The sequence below is a fragment of the Octodon degus genome, unplaced genomic scaffold, assembly GCF_000260255.1.
Source record: "Octodon degus isolate 3935 unplaced genomic scaffold, OctDeg1.0 scaffold00133, whole genome shotgun sequence".
Taxonomy (NCBI): Eukaryota; Metazoa; Chordata; class Mammalia; order Rodentia; family Octodontidae; genus Octodon; species Octodon degus.
The window spans coordinates 3,058,059-3,068,762 of NW_004524709.1; the positions used below are offsets into that span (position 1 = coordinate 3,058,059).

Consider the following 10,704-nt stretch of genomic DNA (forward strand, 5'->3'; position numbering starts at 1 on the left):
TTATTCTACTGAGACATCTCCCTGGCCCTCTGCTAGGTGTCTTCCCCAAAGAGCTAAAGTCATATTACAGCGATGCTTGCATATGAGTGCTTATGTCAGCACAATTCATAATAGCTACATCATAGAAGCAGCCTCTATACCCATCAACAGATGACTGGATAAAGAAAATATGGTATTTGTATATAATGCAATACTGTTTGGCTATAAAGACATGTTGTCATACTTGGCTATTTGAGACTTTTATAGGAAAATGCATGTACCTAGAAAGTATAATATTGAATGAAATAAACCAGACAGATAAATTTAAATACCATATGGTACCTCTCATTTAAGTGAGGCAAAGTTGCAAACTAAGAAAATGATAGAGGGTGGATAGAAAGGGCCAAGGGGATGTATCTCTTGCAGTAGGAAAATGGTCTAAGGGAACAAGGATGAGGGCTGAGGAGGGAGGGAAGGGGGAAGAAGAGTGAAGATGTGCCACACACAGGAACCTAATAACCTCAATTAATGTAAACATTGTAGGCCATAGCATGAGCTAAGACTAATCTATCAACAAGAATGAAAAACAAGGTAGGGGAACTGGAGGAGGAGGGCACAGGAGAAAAAGAGGATGAGGATTAAAAAAACAGGTTGAAATATGTACTTGTAACCGTTCCTCAAGATGAGTGTAAACTATGTGAACCACAAGCATACAAAAAATTTAAAAAATAAAGCAAAAAAATAATATGCATACATATTCATGATTAAACTACAGCTAAAATATCTCTTTAGAAAAGCATAAAAGAGCCCATCATATTTAGTATTCATGGAAAATAAAATAATGTCATCCTGAAGGGATGGAACTATGCAGTAGATAAACAGTTTGTTGTAAAACTACAATTTCTTTACTTTTCTTTTTCTTCTTCTTCTTCTTTTTTTTTTTTTTTTTTTGTGGAACCAGGGATTTAACTCAGGCCCTTGCGCTTGCCAGGCAAGTGCTTATTCCACTGAGCCATCTCCCCAGCCCTTATTTCATTTTTAAAAGCATTAGACTTTATTTTGTGATATTGGGATTGAACCCACTGCATTCATACAGAGCTATATCCCCGGTCTTTTTCTTTTTCTTTTGAGGTGGGATCTGATTAATAAATTGCCCAGGCTGGGCTTTAATTTGAGACTTTCCTGCTTTAGACTCCCAGAGTACTGGGATTATGGGGGTGCACACTTTGCCTCGTTAGACTTCTGAAAACTGTTATAAAAGGCATGTAAATATTTTGTAGTAGAAAACATTTATGATTTTTATTGCCTTTGTTTTGAAAATCCTTCAATACTTTATTCAAAATGAGGATGATATAAATATTATGTACCTCCACTTCTCAGCATGGACATTTGACAGTTCAGCTTGCTCATGTAAGGCAGCAGATGGTGAGTCACCCTTCCAGGTCTTGTGGCCAGGGATCTGTCATCAACATGCGTGAGGTGACAAAGAGATTGAGCCTCAGGAACGTATTTATATAAGTTAAAAGTATTGTACATCCAAAGCAGCTATAAAGAGAGATTTTTAACTTGCTTTATCTTGGCATTAACTATTCAGCAGAAAAGTATAAAAATGAAGCATAAAAAGTAAAGCCATATGAATATGCTGAGTTGTAAAAGGCTCAAGTCAACTTCTGACATTGCCAGTCCTATGAATAACCCACTACTATTATGGACTACTGGACTATATTGGATTATTTTGCTGAATTCACGCACCTACAATATTTAAATGGCAATGGAATAGCCATCTCTGACAAAATTAAACAAAAAAAGGGGATACAAATGAAGGACCATTTTGTATCTGTATATACAAAATAGTTATGATAAATATACAGCTACTGTCTCTTAATTCAATGAGAAGAAAGATTTGTACTAATAATGTTTGGACAGGATATCATGTCTGCATCTTGTACTATGAATAACCACTAAGAAGACAATGATATGCAACGTATTAATTATTGAAACTGTCCTATTAATTGGTTTTGAAGTTGTCTCATTGCTATTTGTTTCTCAATAAAATTAATAAAAAAGAAGAAAATAAAAAAGAGGTATTTTAAGGTTTCACTGTGAACAGAATTCAGCTACTATAGAATTCAGTAATATTCTGATACACATGTTCTCATTTCCTATGCTTAGACTTTCTTTGATTTCCAGTATAAATCAGTGAAGCAGACTTCTGATAGGCTCAGCTAGTGAGTATTGATTAAAACCATGGAGCAGAGCCTGTGGCAACCAGTCATGTCATGGACCTCAAGTGAGCCTGTGAGCAGACAGTCAGTGACTCTGGCCTGTTTTTAAATTGGTTTGAGCCATAGGATCTGGTTCTGCATCACATATTGTTATTGAATAAGGTTGGCTACAATATAAGGTCTGTGATAGGAGCTGTATTCTGGGGATGGGTATTAATTAACCAGACATAATGATTGCCTTGTCTAATATGTGCAATAATTGAAGGAAACCCATCCTTAGACTTCGTTTAAATGCAGAAATAAACTGTGGGGCAGAATTCATAGTTACCTGGTCTTTTTACCCTGAGCAATAATACGATAGTTTATTGTTCAATCAGTGGCTGTGAAGTTCAAAATATTTCTATATTAGAACTTCAAATTTTTTGTAATAAAAAACTAATTTTACCCCAACCTTTGTCATTGGTTGTGGGAAGTCACCTTTAAATTCTTGGCTTGATCTATATCTGACTACAGTGTGTTAGATAAAATTGACTAATGATGTAATTTATGATGCGAGCTTTGATCATTATCAGCCTGACTTCACAGAGGGATAGATGGCTTCATCCTTTGAATGATGATATCATCAATATTAATGTTTTTCTTTTTCAGTTTTTTTTTTTTTTTTAGACAGTGTCCTGGTATGTAGCCAAGGCTGGCCTTAAATTCATGGGGATCCTCTTGCCTCAGCCTCTTGAGTTCTGGGATTACAGGCTTGTACCACTCTGCTGGACCCACAATTATGTTGAATTTTTTTTTTCTCCCTGTATTTAGGACAGGGCCTATAGGGTCTCATTATGTAGCTCAGACTTGTAGTGATTCTCTTGTTTTCGAACTCCTATGTACTGGGATTACAGTTGCAGGCCACCACATCCAGTCTCAATGGCCATCTTAGTGTGTCCTGGGGGTGGGGCCTGCACAGCACACTGGGGATGGAACCCCAGCCACTGCGCTCTGCCTAAGCAGGTAAAATTAATGTTGAGTCTTAATCCTCAATGCATCTGTATGAAGAGGTGTGGATTTTCAGTGGTAATGGGAACTCTTATAAGAGGACTCAAGTGCCAGGCATGGTAGCAAGTGCCTGATATCCCAGAACTCTGGAGGGTAGGCAGGAGAATCACAAGCAAAAACACAGTCTGTACAATTTGACAAGATAATGTTTCAAATAGAGGGTTCAGAAACAACTCCAAGAACATTCAACTATGTGATTTTTGTTAAAGGAGCCAAAATCATGCACTGGAGGAAAGCTAGCCACTTTAATAAATGGTGCTGGGAAAACTGACTATTCACATTCAGAAGATTGAATTTAGACCCATATTTCATGCTAAGTACTATATTAAAGTCAAATAAGAAATAATTAAGATCTATGTGTCTAGGTACAAATTCCCTATGATTAATTTTATCATTATGTATATCTAAAATGTACCAATACAATTCATTAAAAACAAAACAGATCAAATAACTAAATGTTAAAACAAACATTTAACTTGCCGGGAGATAAAAGAGGTGAAACTTTGAAGTGCTAGGTATAGGCAAGGACTTTCTAAACAGAATCCTCCTTACACAGGCAATAGTACTGAGAATCAATAGGTAGGATCATATCAAATTAAAAAGCTTCTGCATATCAAAGAAAGCAACCAACAGAGTGAAAAGACAACATATGGTATGTGAGAAAATTTTTGCCAGCTATTCCTCAGAGGACTAATATCTAGAACATATAAAGAACTAAAAAAAAATTAGGTCCTAGTCATGGTCTAGTCTGTCAAAAAAAAAAAATCCTACTGTTAATTTTACTAAAACGATGAGTTTTGATTTTGATCCCCACTTCCAGGGGCGGCAGGGCCGCTGGGAATAGGAGACTCTGGGAGTAGGGAGGGGGCGGTATGAGCGGGGAACAGAAGCCGGGGTATCTCCCTTCCCTGGGCCTGGGGTGACGGCTCCGCTCCGGAGGCTCCCAACCACGAATCCCCTGACTGGGCGCCTGGACCCCAGCTTTTCTCTTGGAGTTTGTGCATCCCGAAACCATCTGGGGCTCCTAAACCCACATGCCCTAAACCCAGTCCAAGGACCCCTGCGGGGCCTGGTTTTGTAATGTAGAAAATTACACAGAAAATTTCTGAGTTTTTCACTTCTACATTGTAATTATTTGTATTAATAATAATTTAGATTATATGTCTTAAAATTAGGTCAAGTTGTGCTTAAGGTAACTATAAATGCTTGTATATGTGTCTAGGTTATTCATCAGTGAGGTTATGTCTTGTGGGAACATACTAATTAAGTGGTAATTACTGCATTTATATTCTATTCTTCAGAGAGAGAAAAATACTATAACTTTCCAGTGCCTCAGTTTCCTGCATACTCACAACAAGATTAATAATACTCAACTGTGTTCCCTAAGATCACAGAGATGTGATGACCCATTAAATATATCAGAAGAAAGGTATACACGCACAGTGTGTTTGCATGTGTAGCTTATTACCTATGTTCTAGTTCATTTGAGTTCAACAAGGTACTTGTTCAACTTCTGCACTGTGAAAAGTGGTGCACATTTTGCGGCTTTTTCTACGTGATTACCATTACGGTCCAATTTCCATGTTTAAACTGACTGTAGCCATCTCCTTAGCATTTCTTTAGAACCTGGAGAAAAGGTAGATGAAGGGTGCGTTAGTGGGCTGAAGGGAAAGGGAGAATAGTAAAGGAAGGAGGCGAAGTTTTGCAAAACTGAGCTCAGACTAGAGTATCCACCTTTTCCTGAGTCGCACCCAAACACTCTACAGGTGTGGTTAATCCCAAAGGTCCCTTCAATTCCTCAGCAGTCATCTATTTCTAAGCAGGACGAGTCAGGCCAAATGTACCTTAGGCTCCGCAAGTCTCTTCCTGTGCCCCCAGGAAGGACCTGCGGGTTTTTTGGGAATCTTAGCACTCTTAGGTGAGTCTTCCTGGATAAGAAATGTTGAGGGAAAAATAAATGTGTGCAGGAGCTCTAAGCTGTGCACTGGTGTGCTCGGGAAATTACGTGAGGGGACAGGACCATTATAGATATGATTAACACATGTAGTCGTGGCCCTGGGAACCAGCCAACAGTTTTGAAGCCTCCATACCCCGAACTAGGACACTTGTGGGGTCCTCCTAGACGTCCTGCACGCTCTCCCCATCACGGCTAGGCTTTGGAGACCGCTGCCCGCCCTTACCTGCTCAAGCTATAGCACTCCTTTTTAAAATAATTTTATTTTTATTAGCATACGTTAGTAGTTTATAATGATTACTTTAGTTGCTACTTGTGTATCTTAATTCTTTCTTTCTTTCTTTTTTTGGTCCCCTACTTTTACCTCTCTCCCTGATTCTTCCAAGTCTGGGTTCCCTTCCCGTTTGCAAAGGCTGTAGCACCACGTCCCTCCACGCCAGCCTGTCTTGCACCGCTCTACACTTCTTGCCTACCATCTATCTCCATTCTGCATCCACCCACAATTCCTCAGCCCCCAACGGCTGGGGCCCTGCGCCCTTGCTAGTCTGGCCCCGGGGTCCCTGCGCTCCTGGGCCCCTGCTGGTCCAGAGTGCCGCGCCAGGATGGCCCTGCGGGCTAGCCACAAGCAGTGGATCCGCCCCTTCCCTCGACAGCCTATGGCCGAGTCACAGACGTTCACGTTGACCAATGGGAGTCTCGGCCGTCTCGCTCCGCCCCGCGCGTGCGTAGGATTAAATGTTGTCTCCGCGGGTCCCGGGGTGGTCACAAGCCATGTGGCGCAGTGGTGGGCGGCGAGCGCTGGGCGTAGTGCAGCGGCTGAGCGGCGGGTGAGACACTCCCCACTTCCCGGGGTCGGCGGGGCCGCTGGGAATAGGAGACTCTGGGTGTAGGGAAGGGGCGGTATGAGCGGGGAACAGAAACCGGGGTATCTCCGGTCCCTGGGCCTGGGGTGACGGCTCCGCGCTCCGGAGGCTCCCAACCCCGAATCCCCAGACCGGGCGCCTGGACCCCTACTTTTCTCTTTTGGAGTTTCTGCATCCCGAAACCCTCTGGGGCTCCCAAACCCACATGCCCTAAATCCAGCCCAAGGACCCTTGTGGGGCCTGCCAACTGCCCCTTGTGCAGCTCTCACAGATGACAGAGCCCTGTTCCCCTAAGAGTTCCTGACCCATTTACCAGGGCTGAGGTGATGTATTGGAGGTTTGTGGTCTGAAGGAGAGCGATGGACCAAGACACTGGGCTGATCCACTCTCCCTTCTCCCACCTCAGGTGACCCCACTGTGGGTGGCCCTGTCTGTAGGTTGTTGGGGCTTTTTGAAGTGAAGAAGGTCATTGATGTGGATTGTAACATGTGTAATAAAAGTAACAGGAAGTTTATGGTTCTCATTACAGATTTGCTCCCATTTTATTTGTGTTACAAGGCAGAGTTCTTTAGAGATCTGAGCTTCCACAGGCTGTATTTTAAGCAGCTGTATTTGAAATAAAATTGTAGCCTGCAGGAATTGCATTTTTTTTTTTTTTTTTTTATTTAATGACTTGGTTCTGGAGTGATGAAGATGATAAAAAGTGTTTTCATGCGAATCCACAAGACTTTAATTTTCTCATCTAGTGCAGTTTAGCGATTCTTAGACCTAGTAAGTAGACAGGAATGTCAAGTCAGTCCATTGGTGGCTCTTACGGAGTGTTTGAATTTGACAGCAGGAACTTTATTCATGTATGTAACAGGTTACCAGAAAGCACGTGGGGAAGTCCTTGTGCTGCCTGTACTGTTTATTCTCTTAATGATTTTTTAAAGTTCGGCTCTAGCTCATGCTACGCTAAGGTTGATTTTAGCATGTTGTCCTAATGTTGCCAGTGACTGAGTTCAATGTTTTTTTCTTGGACATATAACCTTTAAAATAAATGTTTCTGAGATACAATGTTAATGTAGAAATTTCAAGAAACTTAGAATGTAGCCTAAGCGGTTCCTGAGTTGGATCCCCTTGGGGGGGGGGATATAGTTTGAGAGAACAATTACTGTAAAAATAAGCTGTGTCTTAGTGCCTCACATCTGTAATCTCAGAACTCTGGAAGACTGAGGTAGGAGGACTGCAAGTTCCAGCCCCGCCTGGGCAGTTTAGTGACTTAGCAATATTTATATAAACAAACAAACAAACAAACAAACCTGTGTCACTATTGCTAGGGTTCAGATTATACTGATTATAATCCTCTGTTCTTTTAGGTAATCATTCTCTTGACTTAAAATTATTTATTTGCATTTTACATGTACTTTTACCATCTCTACATATTTCTACAGCAGGGTGTTATCTGTTTGAATATCTAGGCAGAATAATGCTATGTTGCTTTTTAGAACCAGGGATAGAACTCAGGACCTTGTGCATGCCAGGCAGGCGCTAATGCTGCTGAGCTATCTCCTGGCTCGAATGCTATGTTAATAAAAAAAAAAACCAAAAACCTAAAAACAAAAAAACAAACAACCCAACCAACAAACAAAAAACAAACTTTGTTTCTGTTGTTCAATGTTTTTTGACTGATACCCTTAAAAACTAGTCTGTTCTCTGTTGATAGGCATTGAGGTTGGTTGAATTTGGGACTATTGAGATTAGTGCCAATATTTTTGTATTTCTGTGCTGGGGAACAAGTACAAGCTCTCTCAGGTATACATACAGTGGTGAAGGACTTGATAATCTTTAACTTTTTTGAATGCAGTTATGCCCATTCCCCCACCCCCCAAATTATTCCAGTATGCACTGTCAGTAGTAATGTGGAGAATTTATGGTTGGGATGGGGATGTACCTCACTGGTAGAGTGCTTGCCTAGCATGAGAATTCTTGGTAATATTAGCCTTTTTAATTTTCAACAGCTTGGGCCAGGGGAATAGCTCAGTAGAGTAAGCGCTTGCCTGGCAAGTGCAAGGTACTGAGCTCAATTCCCAGCACTTTCCCCCACAAAAAAAAAAAATTCAATAGCTTGGTGAGTATATAATAAAATTTTAGTGTAGTTTGAGATTATTGCTTATGAATGTCTGAGGATTCTGTGATAGAAGATATTTTGACATGAGAATTGTTTTTATATAATAGAGGGGCTTTTTAAAAAATAAGCTTACACTACAATTATTTGTGAGTTGTAGCAGTAAAGAGTATTTGACATTTAACTATTATGGAAGTTCACCAGTATTAAAATAAAAGTTTAAGATGGAAAGAACTTTATGTGATACTAGTTTTCTGGAACATCCAAGGTTTTAGAAAATGCAAGATTTAATTTTTTTTTTTAGTTTATTACCTCACAGGGTAGTATTTTCATTATGTGGTAAATTATAAATACTAGGCAATTATCCTCAAAATCATCTAACTTTAGTAATGTTTCTCAAACACAGCAGTACATACCACAACATATGGAGGTGGAACAGCAGCAAAGCTTGTGAGAGAGCTCTACAGTATAATGTGGGAGAAAAGATCCATGGATTCACTGTAGAACAGGTATGGGTTTGTCTGCTTTGCTTTTTGTAACTGGAGGTAGGTAATACACACGGCTTCTGCTGGCATACAAAATCCTTTGGAGGCTTTAGTTCTTACTTGTGCATCCCTGAGCCTTGCACAGTTGCTGACACATAGTAGGGGCTCAGCTGAACAGCATCTGCCTATAAATGATTCCCTGGTCCTTACTTAGGTCTCCTACAGCTTGATATCTTTTCCAGTTTGGGATGGTAACACTCTAACAGGTCTTGGAGTCAATGTTAATGTGTTTGTAGTCAATCCTGCTGTTTATTCCAAGTGAACACAGAACACTCAGTTCCCTACATCTCTTCAGTCAGGTTTTGTTATCAAATAACTTACTCTAATTTAGGTAGGAATTTTGTTTTCTGAGCCACCTGGATGTCAGAATTTTAAAAAAGAGATTGTGAATAAAAATATACCTGACTTGTGTTAAAAGAGATTTTGCTGTTTCTTTTTCCTTAAGCCTTTCATATTCCTTTTTTTTTTTAAATTTTTTTTACATTTTTATTTATTTATTTAGTGTGTGTGTGTGTGTGTGTGTGTGTGCGCATGTGTGGCCAGCTCAGCCCACCAGGGGGCGGGGCTGGCTGGCATGTGGTCCTGGGGGATTGAACCGTGGTCCCTGTGGTTTGCTAAGCTTGTTCCAAGTAGGTGCTTTAGACCACTGAGCCATCCCACCAGCCCCTCATATTGCTTTTTAACTTAATGTAATAACTGGAGAGTATGTGCTTCAAATATTTGGTTGTTGGCTCTTTGTCCTATACTTAATGCTATAACAAATACAAGGACAAACAGCTTATACTGTAGAAAATCTCATCTGCAGCTGTAATAGAAGGTGTAGCATGAAGAACATCATGCAGAAGTGCTATGGGCAGAAGGAGGGGAGGAGAGTATTGTTGCTGGTAGGAGAGGCAAGAGCTTGTGGCAGAGGCCATCCATCTCTAAGCCGGACATGAGTCAGGCCAGTGACGCAGGGCGTCCCAGGCAAAGTCCAGGAACAATGAGTCATGAAAATGGGGTCAGGGTATTGTAAAGTGCCTTGAAAGCCATGCACAGAAGCTTAGGATTGTAGTACAAGTACTGCTTCTAAGGACCTTATTCAGCATGGCAAATTCTTTTCCTTCCTTTCTTCTTCCTTCCCTCCCTTCTTCCCTTCCTCTCTCCATACATCATTCATTTATTGGTGGTACTGGGATTTCAACCCAGTCCCTTTCCAGTGAATTACATCCCCAGCACTTTTTTATTTTTTAATTATTTGAAACAGGGTCTTGTTAAGTTGCCTTGCCTCTCAGATGCTCTTTTATTTTTTAAATTTTATTACTATTTATTTATTTATTTCTAGTGGTACCAGGGAGCAAACTCAGGACCTTGTGCTTGCCAAGCAAGCACTTATTCCACTGAGCTATCTTCCTGGCCCTATTTTTTTAAATTTTAAAAGTTATGGTAATCCATGAGTCTTATTTTAAGAAAGCAAGCTTTCAATGGGCAGGCATCTCACTGCATCTACTGATTTTAAGTGCATTGATCATTTATGTAAAGTTGGAAATACGAGTAATTTACCATTTACAAATTCTGCAGGAATCAGCAGACCACTTTATGTACATCTTCTGTTTGGCAGGACCTCTGCCTTGGGATCATGAGACCTGAGTTCTAATCACTGATATGCCAGTAACTTCCAGTGGAAGAATGATCTGGTTACTTTCATAGCCCATGAAAAAAGGGGTGATAGGGGCCAGGGAGATAGCTCAGTGGACTAAGTGCTTGCCTGGCACACGCAAGGTCCTGAGTTCAATCCCTGGTACTGCCAAAAAAAAAAAAAGGGTGATAAATGGTGTGGTTATCACAGTGGTATGATGGGCAAAAGAGAGAAGGCCGGCTGGCAGAGTTGGAAGACAGGATACTTCCTTTACTATCAAGGACTATGGATATTTCATATGCAAGACCTAAGTAGAATGATAAATGATTGTCCCCTCTTCTGCTGCCTTCTTCAGGGAATGAAGAT

General features: G+C 40.6%; 1 protein-coding gene across 2 annotated transcripts in view; it reads left to right on the forward strand.

Moving 5' to 3' along the window:
* Positions 1-5,942: 5,942 nt before the first annotated feature.
* The window catches only part of Pitrm1 (pitrilysin metallopeptidase 1), a 37,108-nt gene continuing 32,346 nt past the window's right edge, over positions 5,943-10,704 (forward strand). Inside the window, exons 1-2 of one of the 2 annotated variants that reach the window (XM_004641273.2) lie at positions 5,943-6,032; positions 8,582-8,684. In XM_004641273.2, the coding sequence (XP_004641330.1) occupies positions 5,977-6,032; positions 8,582-8,684 (159 nt within the window). In that variant the 5' untranslated portion in view covers positions 5,943-5,976. The remainder of the gene's footprint in view (positions 6,033-8,581; positions 8,685-10,704) is intronic. The other variant, XM_023701337.1, reaches the window with a different exon arrangement.